Here is a 23,376-nt window from a genome sequence, read left to right as displayed (position 1 = left end):
GGGGGGGGGGGGAAACAAACTAAAGTTATGTATTTTTTAAATGTAAAGAATTTTTATTCGGATAAATTAATTAAATTGTTTTAGATTAGGATTAAATTAAAAATATATATAAATTTTAAAGATTAAAATTATTATTATTATAGCAAATCATAACAATATCCTGTATATTATTTAATGATATAGAGACATATTTATAATTTAAAAAAATGACAAATTTATTACAAAATCCACAAGTAAGTGACCTTGGATGGAGTTTACCCTTAAGAAAAGGATAAGTGGGATCAAATGAGGGAGCATTGGAACCCAAAAGGCCGAAACTGAAGGTTTCTTCTGCCTAATACCTCAAGCCAGTTAATTATTTAGGGTATTGAGTCTCGTCACCTTTTATTTTGTAAAATATGATAATTTTTACGGTGCGCATGGAATTCGTCACTCTCGAATATTATTTTTAAATGGTTTCTGAGTAGTGAGCCCTCATCTAGATCATTATTTTATTATCATTAATATGACTCGTCACGTCGAGGTGACGAGTCTATTCAAAAAATATTATTTTTTAATTACAAAATAAAAATAGTCATTTTGTAGTCGTTGGTCAACAGACAGACGGGGCAACAGTCACTTGGAACTCGTCATCTCGAGATGACGAGTTCAGTCAGAAATTTGAAATTTCTATCCGTTGAGAGTAAGGTTATATATAGAGGTTTGGGGTTTTAATTTTTCATCAAACCCTGAATCTGAAAAAATTAAAAAAAACATACGTGTGAAATCTCGAAAAATGACAACTCGATAATATATGTTGCGCCTGGATAACGTCCATGTTTCGTCGATCCAACGTCAGCCGGACAATGAATAGAATATTCGTAAGCGGGGAATGACATACAGAGAGTCGCATCAGCGGATACTGATATACCTGTAGCAATCCGGTCTATTTTCGACCATATATGTATGTGGCTTCAAGTTGTACTCGACATTGATTAAGGCTCTGATTGAACGTTGGCGGCTCGAGACTCACATATTCTATTTCTCGAGTAGTGAAGCGATGATTATTTTGGAAGACGTCACTTATCAACTCGGTGTTCCTGTGAATGGAGCCCCCGTGGTGAGCCAGAATATTTATGATCCCATGACGTTGGTCTACGAAGTTTTGGGAAAATGAACACCACCCGACGTCATCGAGGGCTATCGGTTACGGATAACATGGTTGGAATCTAAATTTCAAGTGACAACCGAGTGTACTGAGGCGGAGATTATTTTCATATCTCGAGCATTTCTTCTCCAAGTGATTGAAGGGGTATTATTACTGGATAAATCCGTTAATTTGGCGCACACTCAGTATCTGCAATATTTACGAGACTTCGATGTGTGTCATAATACCAGTTGAGGCTCGACATTCTAGCCTTTTTGTATCGGGATCTTTCCAAGGTTGCAATTGTCTAGCCAGGTCGAAAAAGCTGATGTAGCAGGTTGTCTAATACTGTTACAGTCGTGGGCTTGGTATTAATTTTCGTTTTTGATGCCAATTACATCACCCTCGATCGAGTTTCCGTTGGCTGCAAGGTAATTATTTAATTTCGTTACTTAACTTTTTTTAAATTTTTTAAATTTAATTATTTTTTATTTGTTTATAATATTTTTATTTTTAAATATTTTAGATGGCGTCATAAAATATCCGAGACGAAGTTGGCTGGTGCCATTGCACGAGATATACGGATGATGATTGATATTGTCGGTCGATATGCGATATGATATATGGGTTTTTTTTGTAATCTTTTTAAATTTATATATATTAACTTTGATCTTTAATCTTTATAGTTCTCTTGGCTTTCGTATATTGACGACGAGATCAACCAGTTATTGCCAGGGTGATTTTTTGAGGGGTCCCACTGATGGTGTGTCGTGATGATATTATTGTGTTATGCGATTGTTGAGCAGCACACCGCTGATAAAGTGATGAGACAGTTTGCGTCACACCAGTCGATTCTTACGCAAATGGTTGATATTGACGCGCTCCATACAATCTATACGCGTGGGAAGTATAACAAAAATTTGTCGGTGAGGCATACTTATTACATCGACCTATGGAATCAGTGTGAACTATCGCTCCCCCCGATCACGATATTACACCGTTGGACCTAGATTCGACTATTCTCCCTATCTCCAAATTAAACGACACCGAAAGAGAGGGGAGAATGACAATATCATCAGTCTACATGCACTAAGTCCAAGTCCAAGAATAAAGCATTGTCTTTGTCTTCTTCCTCTTCAACATCTGCAGGTGAATAATACTATTATGCATCTCATATTAGTTTTGGTTTCTATCCTCCATATCATACTTCAACCGAGACTCGACCGACTTAGTTTGGAGTTTCATGAGATGCATCACAATACACTCAATCATCTTCGACAACATACGATTGCAAGTGAGTGGGACCAAATCCTATATGGTCAACAAAGTAACAGTCAAGTCGAAGCAATTACGACAATGATGGCGTCAAATGTCATGAATACATCATCATATTTTGAAGGTGGATTGTAGAGTGTGTTAAGTACACCTCCTCGACAAGACGACGATGACGATTAAGGCATACAACCCGACATACTCAACGAGCCCTGCGACATTATCATTCGACCACTCCGCGACATCGTCAAAAACTTAGAAAATATAAATAAATTTTATTTGTAATTTTCATGTGAAAATTTATTTTTTGCAATTATTTATTTACTATGTATTTTCTAAAATATAAATAAATTTAATTTTCTTTTAATTTTAATTTTTTTAAATTTTATCCTACAAAACTCTTCACTTCGAGGTGACAAGTTCTAAGTGATTGTGTTGACCGTTGTCCCGTCTGCTCGTTGACCATCAGTTACAAAACAACTATTTTTTTTTTTTAAATTTGAAAGAGGTGACGAGTTCTATTTTTTTTTTTTAATTTATAATTTTAATTTTGTAATTTTAGAAAAAAATTAAATAGGTTCATCATCTCGACATAACAAGTCATATTAATTATAATAAAATAATGACTCACGTGAGGTCAACTAATCGAAGACTATTTAAAAATAATATTTGAGAAAACTCATCAACTCAACATAACGAATTGCATGTGTACTATAGCAATTGCTTGAAAATAAAAGGGGTATTGGTAAAAAAACCGAAACTGAAAACAAAATGGGCTTCCCATTCAGCGTCGAGTCCACTCCTTATCTTCTCCTCAACCTGTAAACCGCTGGCACTGCTGTGCTCACGCCTCTAGGAAGTTGCTTTGTCTGGTTAGTTTGCTTCGCTTTTATCTTTTCCTTTGCATTTCCCTTCAAAATTTATAAACCATTACAAAATATTTCAAACTTTTCGAAACATTGGCATAAAAATAATTCAGAGTCCTCTGCAAATAACCTTGTTTTTCTATAGAAACTTCTATGGAATGGCTGTTCTCTTTTTTATTCAAGTTCTGGGCATAATTGCTTATGCTGAATTATGGGTACCCATATTTTTTCTGCTTGGATATTATTATTTCATTGAACATTCATAAGATTTACGAGTTTCCGTTTACATTTATTTCTTAGCTATATGATTATGCATAGTAGGGATGACTCGATTTTATTTTTGGCTTTCCAGTTTTAATTGTAAATCTTCATCTTATGCAGATTTTGAGTAATTCATGTATGCTTGACGTTTTCATGTTGTTCAACATGTATCTTATACTTTTGAGTCATGGTTAAAGCATAAAGCATTGACATTTTATTGTTGTTGATGGCAGGAAGGTAGTGTAGAAGGGAATGCTTGATCTTAAAATATACTGAAAATTAGTAAATGATAGAATGAACAATCAAACTCATACATCTTAAGGTGTATTCTAAAATTGCTTGAATTTGCTGGATTTCGACAAAAATTATCACCATTTTTTAACACTCGAGTTAGTTAAGCTTCAATGGGGTCGCTCCTGGTGCCTTCCTCTTTATTCCTTCCGTCAATTTCTCATAGGTCCTTTCCTAAACTTCAGTCTCGACCTCAAATATTAGACCTTACTTCTCTCATAGTAATAGATACCTGTTTCACCTTTCTTGTCAACCCATTTTTTCTCGTAAGTCGCTAATGTACAATCACCAGCCATTAGCTGAAGCTGCAAATGCTACGAGTGATGGGGTGGTGTCAGTTATCAATATTGAAGATTTCAATGAAAAAGATTGGTCATTTCTTGATTCAGATGAGTTAAATTCTGATCAAGCTAAACAGAATATCGAACTCATCACGTCCGCTGGAAATATATCAGACACTTCTAGGGTTCTAGTTTCGGTCTGTTCGGAAGGAATTGTGGATTATCTAGTTGAATCTTCACCTACCCAATTGTTGCTTGTAGTACATGATTCTATATTTGTGTTAGCCATGATTAAAGAAAAAAATGATGAGGTTAAGTGTTGGCAAGGGGAATTGATTTATGTGCCTGAGAAATGGTCGCCGTTGGATGTTGTATTTCTCTATTTCCTGCCCGCTGTGCCTTTCGAACTCGATCAGATCTTTGCGGCAATGGCTAAACGTTGTTCATCAGGTAATCCATTTCGATCCACATTTAATTTCTGGCATATAATCCTTGAAGAGTTTTTACTTTGATCATATATTGTTTGTGCTATAACTATTATATTTTCATGGTTAGTGTCGTAACGGGTTTTCGTCCGGGCACGAATTTTTTATTTGGCTGGAAAAGTGATATGAATAAATGGTTTTAAAAATAAAATAATTTGGGAGTCGCCATCGATCTTTTGGGTCAGGTAGGTCGAATACCTAAAAATTATCTTTTAAAAGAGTTTTAAGAAAACATCAGTTAAAAGATGAACTGATATGCGTTTATAACCAAAAATTCGTTCTTTTTTAATAAAAAATGGATTCGTGGTCGGTTACGTTTAAGGAATGATTAACACCCCTACAACGCCTAAAATTGGTACTTTATTAATTAAAAATTGTCTCCATTATTAAAAATTTAAGAATTCAAAAATATATTTAATTTATAATCTTTTTTTTATTTCAAATTTATGATTTTATGAAAATATATTAAACATAAATAAGATATTTACTTATTTAATAATATCAGAAAATGACTTCTATGTGCCTTAAGACAGCTCTTTTCTTCGATATTAAATATTATAATAATTTAAATAAAATTATAAATTTTTTTATAAAAATACCAGAATATGACATCCAATTGTATTAAGACTGCCCTTTTCTTTGATATTGGAAAATAAATAAATATTAAAATATGATTAAAAAAATAATTTATGTAAAATCAAATTAAGATTTAATATAAATTATTATTTATTATATATATTTATATGACTATATAATAATAATAAATATAATATTTAAATATAAACAAGTAAAATTAAAACATAAATAAACAATAATAAAAATAAAATTAGAACTATATATTTAAAAATAATAAAATTTTATAATAAATGAAAATATTTAAAATTAGTGACTAAATTATAATCTAATAGAATTAAATACATAATTCATAATTAATCATTTAAAATTTGAGTGACTAAAATAAAATTATATAAAATTCGAATATAAGATTAAAATAAATTAAAAATATGTACTCGGGATTAAAATATTAATTATTAAAACTAAAGGACTAAATAAGTATTTTATCCAAAATATTTATAATTACGGTTAAGGGCTAAAATATAAATAAATAAAATTTAGAGACCAAATTAAAAAGATCATAAATTCGATTCAGTGACTAAAATGTAAAATATATAAAACAGAGGGACTACGGACAGGGTTTAACATTTAAAAATTACACAAATAACCCTCCCCAAAACGACGTCGTTCGGGAAGGGCTATTTAAGCCCGAAACGGCTGGCCCGAAGGGCCAGCTCTCTCATTTCTCAGTTTATTCTCTCTCTCTAAACTGAGAGAGTTTAAAACTCTCTCGCCTCTCTCTAGCTTCCCTCATCGGAGGGAAGCCGGTCACCGGCCGGCAGTCGTTCGCCGGTGTTAACCCCGCCGTCGGCCACCGCATTCGGTGGTCGGGAAAATTTTTTTTACACCTAAATATAGATCAGACCATCCTATTGATGGTTCCGATGACTGTTTCCCTTAAAACAACCCCGATCGGAGCAAATCTACGAAAATACCTTCGGTTTTCGAAGGTTTCCGATGATGCATGAATGTTCCGGTGATGTTGCAGTTTCCTCAGTAAGTATCTCTCCGACTTTTCCTTGCTTATTTTGGTGTTGGTTGTTGCTGGTTGTTGTGAGTTGGTCTCTATTTTTTGTATCTTTGCTCTCGGTTTTGTTTCTTTGTGTCTGTTGGGCCCTTTTTTTCTTCCTTGCAGGTTCGGTGGTGGCTTTATAGCCATCACCGACGCTTGTCTCGGACCGGGTAAAAGAGTGGAGTCTGGTGAGTCACCAGACTTCCAGTGGTGACTCACCGGTGGGGCGACATGTGTGCGGCTGGAGTGGCTCTTCTGGAAGCTTTCGACGAGACGTGGCAGCGGTGGAGATGGTGGGAGTAGCTGCGGCGGCCGCGTGGCCCTAGGGTATCATCACCCTAGGGTTTGTGCTGGATGAGTGTGGGTCGTTGGAAATCCAACGGCTGAGATTGAGGCGGCGGCGCACGGGGCTAGGGTTAGAAAACCCTAATTGAAACCCTAAATGTTTTAGGGTTTCTATCTGGTTTGGGCCAACTGGTTATTTGTAACTGGGCCGGTAATTATTTTTTAATAATAATAATATATATATATATATATAATAATAATAATAATAATAATAAATAAATAAGTAAAATGGGTAAAAAATTAGTATCTTCAGCTGCCCCTCTTTGCTCATTCTTGTGTTAACAAGAATAGGGCAAAGACGAAAAGATAATAAAATTTTATATCCATTTGACTTCACTTGATTATAATGGTAAGGTTGAATAATTTCTTCTTTGGGATTAGTTATTCTAATTATGAACTTTTGGGGATGACAATTTATCTCCTTCTGTGATGTAATCTGGAAGTGTTGATGTTGATCTATCTCTTTCTGTGATAGAATCATGCAAAAGATTGAACAAGTTCTTCTCATTATGAACTTCTTCTTCCTTCTTCAGATGAGTTCTTCTCATTATGAACTCGACCAGGTAATGCTGATCAATTGAATGATGAATTCAAGCAAAAAGTTGAACAAATTCTTTTCATTATGAATTTCTTCTTCCTTCTTCAGATGAGTTCTTCTCATTATGAACTCGACCTGGTAATGCTGATCCATTGAATGATGAATTCAAGCAAAAAGTTGAACAAGTTCTTCTCATTATGAACTTCTTCTTCATTCTTCAAATGAGTTCTTCTCATTATGAACTCGACCTGGTAATGTTGATCCATTGAATGATGAATTCAAGCAAAAAGTTGAACAAGTTCTTCTCATTATGAACTTCTTCTTCCTTCTTCAAATGAGTTATTCTCATTATGAACTCTAACTGGAAATGTTGATCCATTGAATGATGAATTCAAGCAAAAAGTTGAACAAGTTCTTCTCATTATGAACTTCTTCTTCCTTCTTCAAATGAGTTCTTCTCATTATGAACTCTAACTGAAAATGTTGATCCATTGAATGATGGATTTTAATCTTTGCTAAAATCTTTGAAATTCCTGTTAAAATTCAACATGGATAAAATGAATGAAAATGCACCTATTTTTGCAAATGCCTAAATATGATGCATGAATGTTAAGTTTATTTGATTTCAAATTGGTGAACTGAGTATTTCTTCAGTTGTGTAGAAATCCAATAAATCTTTCTTCTTCAAATCGGAGAATCTATCATCTTTGACAAATGTAGATGTAGATATAATGTCACAAAATCTCTTGAGAACAAAACTCAATGGCACAGGCTCTTGAAAAGTTTGCACTCATGTAACATGTTGATTCTGATAACTATTCATCTAATTATGAAGTGATCTTTCAAGATGATTTCACAGATATCGATAGTTCTTTTGATATCGAGAAAATCTTGAATTCTGATTCTGATGAGGAGAGTAAACTGTTATACTTGACGAAAATGGGATACTCAAATGCTATGTCTTCAATAGTCATAGAGATATAATCCTGATTCATTAATTGCAGAGTTGACAGATTTTATATGTGCTGCTCAAATGGCTAAGGCTGCTGACACACTTCTTCCGGTAAAAGATAGGAAGCCATTATGCAATGATCCCAATTACAAGAAAAGGCGAAACTTGGGCTATGATTTTTTTTAAAGGAATAAGCAGAAGAAGCTTGAAAAGAAGCTTCTTAATGAAGACGATCATGCAGTTCATCTTTTAATTCCAATGATTGGTTCTGTGGTTCCTACCGAACCATATCAGATGACTCAAAGAAAACTTCTAGAAGATTCTATTGGGTCTTCTTATGTCTACTATGAGCAAATTTATCTTTCAAATCCAATGATTGATTTTGGGGTTCATACCGAATCAGATCAGATAACTCAAAGAACACTTCCAGAAGATGATATTGGGTCTTCGTATTTCTACTATGAGAAAATTCATCTTTCAAATCCAATGATTGATTTTGGGGTTTATACCGAATCAGATCAGATAACTCAAAGAACACTTCCAGAAGATGCTATTAGGTCTTCTTATTTCTACTATGAGAACGTAGCACTTGCTCCAGTTAATGTTTGGACTGGAATATCACAGTATTTATTCGATGTAGAGCCAGAATTTGTAGATTCGAAGTATTTTCATGCTGCTACACTGAAAAGGGGCTATATTCATAATCTGCCAATTTGAGAACAGATTTCTTCTTGTTCCACTTCCAAATAACTCTATGATGGTGAAAATTTGCTTACTTTGTATTCCATGCCTTTAAAAGTATTAACATAAAGTGATATTCAGAAATCTTTAACTTATTTCAAAATTATGTTAATCCATTTACAAAATAAAAGAATAAATTGAATTTTCGAAAATAAATTGAATCTCAAATAAAATTGAATTTAGAGAAAATAAACTTAGAATTTATTAATAAATAGATAGAATTGTATTCAAAGTTATGGCAAGCATAGGAATGATAAAAATTCAAATGACTCAACAAATTATTAGCATAAGTATTTCTAAATTAATCAAACTGATATAATTTAGAGTACTGATGTAAGCTTTTGTCTGAAAGATCTCAAACGTTGTCAGAATGCTTGTAGATGTGAAGTTCCTCCCAAACTATCAAAATCTTAAGAGGGTTCAATTGCCAGATGCCTAATATCAACATGCATTTGAGCCGCCCTTTCAGGTTTTCAACTCAAATCCTTCCTTTGGTTACAAGATGCCCTTTGCGGGTTTTCATATTGACCCCCTCTTTTTTCTTCTTTTCTTTTTTTTTTCTTTTTTTTTCTTTTTTTTCCTCATTTTTTTTCTTTTTTGTTCTTCTTTTTTTTTTCTTCAAGCATAATATTTCTTGACAGAATCCGAGTTTATTGGATTTCTCAGAATTTTTCCATCCATTTCTGCCAAGATCAACGCTCCTCCAGAAAAGGCCTTTTTTACAACGTATGGCCCTTCCCAATTAGGCATCCATTTCCCACGGAAATCTTTATGTATAGGCAAGATCTTTTTTAGTACTAGATCACCCTCTTGGAATTCTCTTGGATGTATTTTCTTGTCATGAGACTTCATCATCCGTTTCTGGTACATCTGTCCATGGCAAATAGCTTTCAATCTTTTCTCCTCAATAAGGTTCAATTGATCAAATCTAGCTTGGATCCATTCAGATTCATCCAATTTTATTTCTCTCAAAATTCGAAGCGATGGAATTTCAACTTCAATTGGTAAGACTGCTTCCATCCCGTAGACTAAAGAAAAAGGCGTTGCCCCAGTAGATGTTCGAACAATAGTTCGATATGCATATAAAGCAAAAGGTAACTTCTCTTGCCAATCTTTGTAAGTTTCAGTGGTCTTTGTAATGATTCTCTTGATGTTCTTATTTGCCGCTTCAACTGCCCCATTCATCTTTGGACGATATGCCACTGAGTTTGCATGTTTGATCCTAAACTGTGCACAAAGTTTGGTCATCATTTTGTTGTTCAGGTTCAGAGCATTATCTGTAATGATCCTTTCTGGTAGGCCATACCGGCAAATTATCTCTTTCTTTATGAATTTGCAAACTGTGGACCTCTTAATATTGGCATATGAAGTAGCTTCAACCCATTTGGTAAAATAATCAATTGCCACAAGGATGAAGCAATGTCCATTCGATGCTTTTGGTGTGATTGCCCCAATGACGTCTATTCCCCACATAGAAAATGGTCAGGGTGCTGTCATTACATGTAAAGGAGATGGGGGTACATGAATCTTATCTGCATATATCTGGCATTTATGGCATTTTCTTGCATAATCAATGCAATCTGTGTGCATGGTAGCCCAATAATATCCATATCTAATTATTTTTCTAGCCATGGAAAGACCATTTGCATGTGTTCCACATATTCCACTATGTACTTCCTCAATGATGCTTCTGGCTTCGCTGGTATTTAAACATCTCAATAGCATTTGATCATTGCTTTTTCTATACATAATCTCGCCATCAAGAAAATATCCAGCAGCCATTCTTCTCAAGGTTCTTTTATCAATTTCAGATGCATTTTGTGGATAACTTTGATTTTTGATATATTGCAGGATATCATAATACCATGGTTTACCATCTACCTCTTCTTCCACACTATAACAATGTGCAGGAATTTCATATACTTGCATTTTGATTGGCATCATATCAACTTTCTTAGTTGCCTGAAACATAGCAGCTAATGCAGCCAAAGCATCTGCCATTTGATTTTCTTCTCGAGGGAGATAATTGAAGGTGACTCTCTCAAATTCTTTCACTAATTCGAGGGTAAAATTTCGATATTCCAACAATTTGGGATCTTTTGTTTCCCATTCACCTCGTAATTGATACACCACTAACGATGATTCTCCATATATCTTGAGACATTTAATTTTTCTTTCTATGGCTGCTTTCAATCCCATGACACAAGCTTCATATTCCGCCATGTTATTGGTGCAAAAGAACTCCAGTCTACTTGTAAAGGGATAATAAATATTTTCTGGAGAAATTAACACTGCCTCGATTCCTCGTCCCAAGGCGTTGGATGCTCCGTCAAAGTAAAGCTTCCAAGATGCAGATGCATCATTTGTTCCGACTTCTTCATTCATGGATATACACAACAAATCTTCATCTGGAAAATTGAAACTCAAAGGCTGATAATCATTCGATACACGACTGGCCAGAAAATCAGCTATGACGCTTCCTTTTATTGCTTTTTGGTTGACATATACAATATCAAACTCGGATAATAACATCTGCCATCTAGCCATTCTGCCTGTCAAAGCTGGTGATTCCATTAAGAATTTCAAAGGATCAAGTTTGGATATCAACCAAGTAGTATGATATAACATGTATTGTCTGAGTCTTCGAGTAGCCCACACCAGGGCACAATATAATTTTTGTATTGGTGGATATCGAATTTCACAATCAGTAAATTTCTTGCTCAGATAATAAATGGCTTTTTCTTTTCTTCCAGATTCATCATGTTGTCCTAGTACACATCCCATCGAATTTTCAAAGACTGTCAAGTAGAGAATTAACGGTCTATCAGCCATTGGTGATACTAAAATGGGGGCATTGGATAAATATTTCTTAATAATATCCAAAGTTTCTTGACATTCATCATTCCAGACTTCAGGATTGTTCTTTCGAAGTAATTTGAACACTGGATCACATTTGTCAGTTAATTGAGAAATGAACCGAGATATATAATTTAATCTTCTTAAAAAACCTCGAACTTCTTTTTTTTTGTATTGGGTGGTGGAAGATCTTGAATTGCTTTTACTTTATCTGGATCAATCTCGATTCTTTGTTTTGCTGACCACAAATCCCAAAAGTTTCCCGAAAGTTACCCCAAAAGTGCATTTAGCGGGGTTAAGCTTTAATTGATACTTCCCCAATCTCTGGAAAAGCTTTCTCAAATTTTGAATATGTTCTTCTTCAGTTCGGGATTTGGCAATCATGTCATCTACATATACTTCAATCTCTTTGTGCATCATGTCATGAAACAAAGTTACCATGGCTCTTTGATACGTTGCCCCTGCATTTTTCAATCCAAATGGCATTACTTTATAGCAGAATGTGCCCCACATGGTTACAAATGTTGTTTTTTCCATGTCTTCAGGATTCATTTTTATCTGATAATATCCTGAAAAGCCATCCATGAATGAAAACCATGCGTGTCCTGCAGTATTGTCCACCAAGGTGTCTATGTGGGGTAATGGAAAGCTATCTTTCAGACTAGCTTTGTTGAGATCTCTGTAATCTACACACATTCGAACTTTCCCATTTTTCTTTGGTACTGGAACAATGTTGGCTACCCATTCTGGGTATTTGGCTGCCTGTAGGAAACCTGCATTAATCTGTTTCATCACTTCCTCTTTGATCTGTAACAACATTTCTGGCCTCATTCGCCTGAGCTTTTGTTGGACCGGTTTATATTCTGGATTGATTGGAAGCTTGTGCATCACTATATATGTACTCAAACCAGGCATATCTTGATAAGACCAGGCGAAGATATCTTTGAACTCTTGAAGGAGATTTATCAATTTTTGTTTTATCTGGATTGTCAGAGTAGTACCGATTTTCACCTCTTTCATTTCTTCATCTGTTCCCAGATTCAGTCTCAATCTCTTCTTTGTGAGGTAAAATTTGTTTATCTTCTTTTTCTACCAGTCTTAATAATTCAGTAGGAACATCACATTCCAGTTCATCCTCACACTCATTGATTTCCTCCAGACATATAGGCTGCTCTAAATTTATCTCTCGATTAACTTTAGGAATAAACATGTTATTAACATTGTGACACCTGCAAATTTAAGTCGGACATATTTCCAAAAAAATATAGTAAATTTATGAAATAAATAAATGTAAAAATGTAAGAAAATGTAAAGAATGATTGCTATCTGAAAATTTAAAAGAAAATTTCTTATATTTAATATTAGGTGAACTTAACTTAATTTATTTTACAAGATAACAAAAAGTTTTCATACTTTTGGGCTAAACATAAAGATTAGTTCTGAATATTACTCTGTGTTAATATTAAAAACTACAGGAAGGTCTTCAGTGGTCCAATTGTTGAGTGTTTCTCCAGGAAAACATGGGCGAATCCTATCCAAATATTTGCCAGTCTTGTTGTCATTCATGATCATGTTGATAAATAATCCATTCATAGCTTCTTCAACTATGCTTTGATATTTCGTCAACTTTTCTTCTTTAAAGGCCTCAACAAGCTGTTGTTCTACATTAATTGTTCCCCCTTATCTGAATGTGGTCTTCAACTGTGGGAAAAACATGTGTTTCCAAAGGATTTCTTCTCCTTTCAACCTTGCCTTTCTATCTTCACATCTTCTTTTCATCTCTTTGTTCTTTTGCTGAAAATTGGGCTTAAATCCAAGCCCAAAACGATCTTTCTTCATCTTTATACTTACAGGAACTGAACTCCCTTGAAGATTCTTTCCTAAACCTTTCCCAGTTTTAACTCCGATGCCTAAAGTCTGTCGTACCATCATATTGGTGCAATCAGATAATCTGGGATATGGAATTTTGCTTCCTTCTGCAATAAAGGTTGCATTGACAAATTCAAGAGCTCGGAAAGAATATTCGAGAGCATCATCATTGGTTTCAATATATGGAACATCACTTGTTATAGATGCAATGATTTCTTCTTCAGCTCCTACGCATATTAGTTATCCATCAACAACAAATTTCAATTTCTGATGTAATGAAGAAGGAACGGCTCATGCTGAATGAATCCATGGCCTCCCTAATAAACAATTATATGTAGGGTGGATGTCCATCACCACAAAGTCAATATTGTACACGACTGGTCCGATTAACAACGGTATTTCCATTTTCCCAAGCACCTCTTTTTGAGTGCCATCAAAAGCTCGCACTACATTCTGATAACTCTTCATGTGTGATTTATCCACAGGCATTCTTTGAAGTGTGACTAGAGGCATCAAGTTGAGAGCGGATCCATTGTCAATCAATACTCCTGGCAAAACATGACCATGACAATGTGTAGTGATATTCAAAGCTTTTACTGACCCCATTCCGCCTTCAGGTATTTCATCATCCGTGAACGTTATGTAATTGTCAGCGGCTATATGTCCCACAATTCTGTCAAGTTTATTGAGGGATATATCTTCAGGGATAAAGGTTTGATTAAGCATTCTCATCAAAGCATTTCTGTGTGCTTCTGAATTCATCAATAAACCAAGAATAGAAATTCACGCTTGTTGTTTATGTAGTTGTTCAACCACACTATACTCACTATGTTTCAGGAATTTCAAAAATTCTTGCGCTTGTTTTTCTGTTACAGGCTCATTGAATGCTGGAGGGGATTCATCATCAAATACCTTTTGGGGTATTACCATGGCTTTTCCTTTTGCTTTCACTTGTTCTGAGGCATTGGATGTTTCGGGAGAGTAACATCTCCCACTTCTTGTAAAGAATCCGACTTCACTCACTGCTTCAGACGTCAAATCCAGACTCTGTATTTTCTCTTCTGTTTTTTCCAGAGAAACAGATCCTCCTACCATTGAAACATTGGTAGTATAATTCCAAGGTACTCTGCGGGTATCCTTGTATGGAAATGGTAGAGGAGTGGTGATAACTACTTTCGGCTTTGTTGGTGTAGGAATCACCGTAGATGATTTCACATTAATGATCATAGGATCACTTGTTCTCTGACTAGGTTTAGAATCTTCTGATGAGCAAACATCATCTTCTTTTTTTCCCTGGTTCTTCTTCAAAGAATTCTATCTCTCTGCTATTCATCAATTTTTGTAACAAATCCCTAAACTCAGGACATATTTGAATTTCATGCCCCTTCTCTTGATGATATTCACAATAATTCTTGCCTTTATTATGCTTTGGCCTGAATTGTTGTGGAATTATACCGGCTAAAGAGAGTTGTTGAAATATCCAAACAAAAGGAGATTTAATTTCAGAAATGTCAGTTTTTGCTTTCTTTTTGTTCTCTTCCTAAATTGCATTCACGTTTTTATCTCCATGATTTGGCAATGGATGATTTGATGTAGATGGTGAATTGAATTCCAACTTTCCAGTGTTGATCAAATTTTGAACCACCCTTTTGAATGCCAAACAGTTTTCAATAGAATGACCCGTAATTCCTTCATGGTAAACACAGTGTGCCTTTACATCATACCATGGAGGGAATGGTGGTTGCATGGGGACCAAAGGATAGGGTCGTATGACATCTGCTTTTAACAGCGAATCATAGATCTCTGCATAGGGTACTGGTAAAGGTGTAAAAGACAACCTTTCATTTTCCTTTCGAGATCCTCTGGACTATGCTCGATTAGTGTTTGTTTCCTCTTTCTTAACCATTGGCTGGGTTATTGTAACACTTTTCGATGAATCCTTGTTGTAAGAGTTTGCATTGTTGACTTCATTCTCTTTTTTTCTGGTACATAGATCTTTTGGAACTAGACCCTTCATTTGATTCAATTTTGCCACTTTTCAAGACATTTTCAATGAGTTCTCCAGAAATGACCAAATCTGCGAAATTTCTGGTTGCATTCCCCATTAGATGATTTAAATAAGGAGCTTTCAATGTATGGACAAATATTATTGTGGCTTCTTTTTCTGACAAAGGTGGTTGAACTTGGGCTGCTGTGTCACGCCATCTCTGAGCATACTGTCTGAACGTTTCGTTATTCTTTTTCTCCAAATTTTGGAGAGTCCATCTATCAGGGACCATGTCTGTTACGTGGCGGTATTACTCTAGGAATGCTTTATCCAGATCTTTCCAAGATCTAATGTTGGCTTTGGTCAATTGAGTATACCATTTTATGGCTGGTCCTGTCAAACTATCTTGAAAGCAGTGAATTAACAATTTCTCGTCTTTCACGTATCCTGCCATTCTACGACAAAACATGGTAATGTGGGATGAAGGGCACGTGGTACCGTCATATCTATCAAATTCGGTAACTTTGAACTTGATGGGGAGAATTAGGTCTGGAACCAAACTCAACTCACTAGCGTCAAACCCATAGAATGATTCAGTTATTTCCACGGATTTCATTCGTTCTTCTAAGCTCTTGATCTGTTTGGTCAATTCTTCATTTACTTTTTCTTTCTCATTCAGCTCATTCAAATCTGGGATTAGATGCTCAGTATTAAAATCCCCTATTTTCACATCTGATATAAGTGGATTTTTGCTTGAAGATGCAGGATCCACTTGTCGATTTTCATGTGGTTTGGCTTCTTGAAATGCTGATGTGCGGGTATTGATTTGTATAGGTGTAGTACCAGAGTGATAAATTGGTTATGGTGGAAAACCTTAAGGATACATAGGTTCTTGGTCGAAAGATACATGATTTTCATGCATTTTTCCAATGATAGCCTGCCTTTTAAACATGTCTTCTATTTTCTGCATCATGTTGTCTTGTGAATTTGCAATACTGGCTTCAATTTTCTCTAGCTTCATTCTCATTTCTTCTTGTTCTTTATTATGTTGTTCCTCAATACGTTGTATTTTATCCTCCATAACTCTCTTAGTAGCTTGTCTAGTACCGTAGTGATGTTGTATTTCTTTTTTGGCCAGAATAGCTACGATTGAAAAATCTTTTGATATTATTTTTTCAAATTTTAATTAATGAATGTTATAAAAATTATACATAAAGAAAATAATGCAATAAATAATGAATGTATGCAAAATGCATGTCTGCAAAAGGTATTGATCCCAAAAAGTTAACTGTCATAGAACAACTTTCATCGGCATACAAAAGTTTCTTTAATAGTTCATAACTACAGATAAGGCGTAGCTTTCCTATTAAGCTCTATAATTTCTTTCATTAGCCATGACACATTCTTTCCGAATTTAGAAACTGGATCAACGTGATGCTCAATTATTTTTGCTTCAACAGCTAGTTCCCCAACATATCTAGCAACTTCGCTCATTTGTACCATGGCCTCGAATACCATATTACTTCTTTCTTCACTTCTTTCTACATAGAAATCAGTTGATTTTTGCCATTGTTCATTAGTTCCTTCGAGAGTTTGCTCTAACTCAGTGATTCTGGCTTGACAATTGTGCAGAGTTTTTTCAAGATCTCTAATGCGTCTTCGTAGTGAAGCACTTTCCTCATTACTTTCTTTAAGATCATTAGGTCCTAGACGAACCTTTTCTTGAAATAATGACTCTTCAAGCTGCAAAATGTAAGCATTAAATTCTGAGTTTTTGTTTCTAGACTGATCCAGATCCTCTTCAAGTTTTGTTCGTGCTTCTTGCGTTCTTTGATTAAGCTTCTGGATTTGAACATTCTTGTTTCTGCATCTTTGCATCCAATTGCTAGCCACTTCTTGCTCTACCTCAAGTTTGGTGTTGAAATTCTTTCTTTCCAGCTCCCATTTTTCTTTTTCAACATTGAACTCTTCAATCCTTTGGCCTCTGACTTCAAGTTCGGCAATCAGATGGTTCATTTCAGATTCAAATCCCTTGAACATGATATTTTTCTCACCTTCAAATTTATCAAAGATGTCATTCTTCATCTCTTCTAAATCTTTGGCTCGATCCTTTTCTCTTTGTATTTCATTCATGATCTCGCGATGTTCAGCTTTGTGTTTTATGATTCGCTATCTTCTGTCAACCTCAAAATCTTCCATTTTTTGCTTTCCTTTCTCAAGGCTTTTGAGTAGACGGCTATTCTTTCCTTTCAGATCTTCAACTCGACTTTTCTCGATGTTCAATTCTCTGGCCATCTGTACTGTTGATCGGCTCGGTCCTGATGCTTTCCGGGATTTATATAACTCCTGGTAATTTTTCTTTAATGTTCTGAATTCACTATCAACTTTTTCTTTGTTTTCTCTCAACATTGCACATTGTGATGAATGAAAGTCAATATCAATACCCAACATAGCTTTATCTCGTCTCATTTGTTCTAATTCTCTCGACCAACCTTCTCTTTCTGCTTCAAACTCAGCTCTCAGGATTTCAATCTCTGATGGAACCACCTTAATGCGATCTTCCATAGAGATATCCTCATTTTGGTCTGGTAGAGGAATATTTTCATTTTTCCTGACAGATCTCCATTCCTCATAATCAGGAGTTAGCATTTCTTTTGCTGCTTTAGCTCGGATACAAAAAGTTGTTTTCCAAGCTGTAAAGGCTTCCATGATATTTCTTTTATAATTTTTGCTGTGGAATGCGAACTCAGATGAATGTAATCCAGTAGTGACATGTACAAATTGACGACCTTCATATTGTCTTATGACCAGAAGTGGTGCATATCCAATTCCTCCCCACAATCCGAGCAGCATTATCCAGTTGTAATCACCACATTTGTAAAAGAATTCCCTTTGGATTTGCCACGGGGCTCGCCAAACAATATCATTGCTTTGCAGATTTCGAAAGGCATTAATCCACATATCTTTCTTAATTTCTTTCGGCCATTCTTGCTCCAGAAATTCTTTCAATGGTGAGTAGTCCGTATTAAAGCGTCGGTATGAAACCTTTTCTGTCCTCCAGAAATGGCTACGGATCCAGACATATAACAATTGGGTACACCCTGAGAATCTTCCACCTCCTAGCTTTCTACAAGCGTTTAATGATCTGAAAGTCTCTACTAGAATTGCAGATGCATGATTAATCTTTTTTGGTAGCTGCTCAAACAAATCTACTACTGCAGCTTCAATATATCCCAATACTTTTGGGAAGATGATCATATCATACATACCCAGAGCAAAGAGATCGAATCGTACTTTAGTGTCTGGATGACTCTGAATAAGTTCTTTAATGTTGGTCCAAGCAATGCCTTCGCTTTCGCCCTTTTGTTTTGTACGGGATGCCACCCATTCTTCTCGTACTCCAACAATCTTTGCTAATTTAACTCAAAAAGGTTGAGTTTTAATTGACTTTGAATAAATTCGATTCTCCAAAGCCCCTTCTATATGTAGCAAAGTTGTGTACTCTTCAATAGTAGGGACCAAGTCCTCTTTATTGAGAGTGAAGCAATTGTACACTGGATTCCAGAATTGAATTAGGGCTCGAAGTAAGTCATCATCAACTTCGACATAGAGCAAATATGGAATGTCTTCGCAAGTCTGATAAAACTGCAACTTTTTGTTTGAATCCCAGCTTTCCCAAATGCTTCGCAAATCTTGCATGTCATTTCTTTTTAGCGAAACTGGAGCATAACTGGCTAAGTCAGATACATAGTCATCTTGCAGACTGTTTCCTCCTTGTCTTTGTAAGTCCTCAGCCCACTGTCTTACTTCTGAGTTTAGAACTATTTGATTTAAACACTTTTTATCCATGGATGAAGGTTTTCCAATGAGACAATTAACACGAGGATCAATGCCTTTTATCCTGTATGATGCTATGCAAATAGAAAAAATAAAGAACACACAAAAAGAAATGAATTAGTTTACATAATAAAAAATTTAATAATAATATCTACCTAAATATCCTTATTTAAACATGCTTTCTTCATATTAAATTTTTTTTTAAATTCACATGAAATTTAATCAGTAAGAAAATAAATAAATAAACTAAAGGGAAAGTTAGAATTTATTTCTCCTGTGTGTACACCTATTTTGGACAATATTTCGGCATGGCTTCAGATCGGAAGAGTTTCTAGGGTTTATTATATGTAGGGTTTCAGATCTAAGAATAAAGGTACCCGAATTGTCCTTGTTAGTGCCCCCCTTGGGCTGTTAACCCTTAATCCTAGTCCATCACAGACTAAAGTGGATCGAGTTCAATTCGAGGGGATACACTTCTCTATGCCTGACACGGAGAATAAATTCTCCCGAAGACATAGAGCATATGAACCCCGAAAGTTACTTGCTAGGTCTGACACGGAGAATAAATTCTCACGAAGACGTCGCTTTCACTCCCACTTAAAAGGGACAAACTCAGTTATAGAGCTTTATGTTATGCAATGTAAGTGTTGTGTGTGAGGAGAAATGTTCAAACCTCTGACAGAAAAATAAATAATGAAATAAAATACTTGCAAGTAAAATGAAATATAAATAATATAAAAATATAAAGTATATAAAAAATTTGAAAAGAAAGAATTATAAATTAAATATATGAATTTTTAATTTATAATTAATAGAGACAATTTATAATTGATTTTAAAAGTTTGACGGTCCCCAGCGGAGTCGCCAAGCTGTCGTAACTGGTTTTCGTCCGGGCACGAATTTTTTACTTGGCGGGAAAAGTGATATGAATAAATGGTTTTAAAAATAAAATAATTTGGGAGTCACCATCGGCCTTTTGGGTCAGTTAGGTCGAATACCTAAAAATTATCTTTTAAAAGAGTTTTAAGAAAACATCAGTTAAAAGATGAACTGATCTGCGTTTATAACCAAAAATTCGTTCTTTTTAATAAAAAAGGGATTCGTGGTCGGTTACGTTTAGGGAAGGATTAGCACCCCTACAACGCCAAAAATTGGTACTTTATTAATTAAAAATTGTCTATATTATTAAAAATTTAAGAATTCAAAGATATATTTAATTTATAATTTTTTATTTATTTCAAATTTATGATTTTATGAAAATATATTAAACATAAATAAGATATTTACTTATTTAATAATATCAGAAAATGACTTCTAGGTGCCTTAAGACAGCTCTTTTCTTCGATATTAAATATTATAATAATTTAAATAAAATTATAAATTTTTTTATAAAAATACCAGAATAGGACATCCAGTTGTATTAAGAATGTCCTTTTCTTTGATATTGGAAAATAAATAAATATTAAAATATGATTAAAAAAATAATTTATGTAAAATCAAATTAAGATTTAATATAAATTAATATTTATTATATATATATTTATATGACTATATAATAATAATAAATATAATATTTAAATATAAACAAGTAAAATTAAAACATAAATAAACAATAATAAAAATAAAATTAGAACTATATATTTAAAAATAATAAAATTTTATAATAAATGAAAATATTTAAAATTAGTGACTAAATTATAATCTAATAGAATTAAATACCTAATTCATAATTAATCATTTAAAATTTGAGTGACTAAAATAAAATTATATAAAATTCGAATATAAGATTAAAATAAATTAAAAATATGTACTCGGGATTAAAATATTAATTATTAAAACTAAAGGACTAAATACATATTTTATCCAAAATATTTATAATTACAGTTAAGGGCTAAAATATAAATAAATAAAATTTAGAGACCAAATTAAAAGGATCATAAATTCGATTTAGTGACTAAAATGTAAAATATATAAAACAGAGGGACTACGGACAGGGTTTAACATTTAAAAATTACACAAATAGCCCTCCCCAAAACGACGTCGTTCGGGAAGGGCTATTTAAGCCCGAAACGGGTCAGCTCTCTCATTTCTCAGTTTATTCTCTCTCTCTAAACTGAGAGAGTTTAAAACTCTCTCGCCTCTCTCTAGCTTCCCTCATCGCAGGGAAGCCGATCACCGGCCGGCAATCGTTCGCCGGTGTTAACCCCGCCGCCAGCCACCGCATTCGGTGGTCGAAAAAAAAATTTTACACCTAAATATAGATCGGACCATCCTATTGATGGTTCCGATGACTGTTTCCCTTAAAACAACCCCGATCGGAGCAAATCTACGAAAATACCTTCGGTTTTCGAAGGTTTCCGATGATGCGTGAATGTTCCGGTGATGTTGCAGTTTCCTCAGTAAGTATCTCTCCGACTTTTCCTTGCTTATTTTGGTGTTGGTTGTTGTGAGTTGGTCTCTATTTTTTGTATCTTTGCTCTCGGTTTTGTTTCTTTGTGTCTGTTGGGCCCTTTTTTTCTTCCTTGCAGGTTCGGTGGTGGCTTTATAGCCATCACCGGCGCTTGTCTCGGACCGGGTAAAAGAGTGGAGTTTGGTGAGTCACCGGACTTCCAGTGGTGACTCACCGGTGGGGCGACATGTGTGCGGCTGGAGTGGCTCTTCTGGAAGCTTTCGACGAGACGTGGCAGCGGTGGAGATGGTGGGAGTAGCTGCGGTGGCCGCGTGGCCCTAGGGTATCATCACCCTAGGGTTTGTGCTGGATGAGTGTGGGCCGTTGGAGATCCAACGGCTGAGATTGAGGCGGCGGCGCACGGGGCTAGGGTTAGTAAACCCTAATTGAAACCCTAAATGTTTTAGGGTTTCTATCTAGTTTGGGCTAACTGGTTGTTTGTAACTGGGCCGATAATTATTTTTTAATAATAATAATAATATATATAATAATAATAATTATAATAATTATAATAATAATAATAAATAAATAAGTAAAATGGGTAAAAAATTAGTATCTTCAGTTAGAAGGCAGTAGCTGTCTGATCTAATAATAGAATGTTGGGTTTGACCTGTTAGTTTTAGTGATCAGAGTTCAGTCATTAACTTGACAATTGATTTTTTTTTTCTACATTAGTTCTTGAACTTGACAAATTTCCCCAACTTTGTCCTTGAAATTGAATTTTTAGTCCATGATGTTATGACACAATCTTAGAGTGTGTCATCACCAAAAAAAGAAATATATATTTTTAAAATTTTCAGCTAAAAACGTGGTACAATCTCGTGGTGCCATATCATCGAAAGGGCTAAAGATCCAAGTGCATGGACCAAGTTAGAAAAGTTCAGTTCCAAGACTGGCCCCATTTTTCTTTTATAAAAAATACCTCTACAAGGTCGTGCGACCAGAACTGGGAAGTTGACACTTTCGAGATGTTTTGCCATCCGCAAGAATTCTCCTAGAACTCTCCAAATACATGGGAAAACAAATTTGAACATGCTGATGCTAGACGTGTATCGGTATCCAAAACCGTTCAGGCCATTGAGTTCATTTGTCGCTTCCTCTGCAATATGAGATTCTGACTGGCTTTTGTATAGGTGCAAGAGTGGTGATTAGCTATCCCTTAGGAAGGGAAAAGCTAGAGCAGCAACGGAAACAGTTCCCTGACCTTATAATCGGAAACTTGCCGGAGAAAAAGCCGTTACAGAAAGTTGCAGCTGATCATTCCTTTGAGATTACTGAATTTGTAGATGACCCTGGATTTTATCTTGCTGTTTTGAAATTTTCCAAGGCTATTGGTTAACTTTTTTCTTTTTGGATTTGTGCTTAGAACTATGGTCTTCACTGTTGAATCAAATGTTTGGGGTTTTACGGATTATGGTTCCCAGGTGAAATTTGAACCCCCCCCCCCCCAACTCACAAATGAAAAGAATTTGGTGAAAAGGACCCCATTTTCATACACATACCCTGCAGACAGTTGCTCGAACCCATAGAAAGCAAAACCACAAACAAAATAAAAATAAGATGGGAATCTGAAACAATTTAGAAATGAGAATA

General features: G+C 34.9%; 1 protein-coding gene across 1 annotated transcript; it reads left to right on the top strand.

The window, feature by feature from the left end:
- The first annotated feature begins 4,076 nt into the window (after positions 1-4,076).
- Positions 4,077-23,122, top strand: LOC120154151. The gene is made up of 2 exons (XM_039165964.1): positions 4,077-4,547; positions 22,917-23,122. Exons 1-2 carry the CDS (start codon positions 4,094-4,096, stop codon positions 23,120-23,122), a joined length of 660 nt encoding a protein of 219 aa, XP_039021895.1. The 5' UTR covers positions 4,077-4,093.
- The last annotated feature ends 254 nt before the right edge of the window (positions 23,123-23,376 follow it).

The sequence above is a fragment of the Hibiscus syriacus genome, unplaced genomic scaffold (genome assembly GCF_006381635.1).
Source record: "Hibiscus syriacus cultivar Baekdansim isolate YM2019G1 unplaced genomic scaffold, ASM638163v2 tig00111105_pilon, whole genome shotgun sequence".
Taxonomy (NCBI): Eukaryota; Viridiplantae; Streptophyta; class Magnoliopsida; order Malvales; family Malvaceae; genus Hibiscus; species Hibiscus syriacus.
Note: the sequence above shows the minus strand (reverse complement) of the source record. Positions and strands in the feature narration are given on the sequence as shown.

Excerpts from the sequence above, each read along its gene's own strand:
- LOC120154151 (XM_039165964.1), top strand. The coding sequence starts at position 4,094 with ATGTACAATCACCAGCCATTAGCTGAAGCTGCAAATGCTACGAGTGAT. Across the intron at positions 4,548-22,916 it reads GGCTAAACGTTGTTCATCAG|GTGCAAGAGTGGTGATTAGC; the intron begins GTAATCCATTTC and ends GCTTTTGTATAG.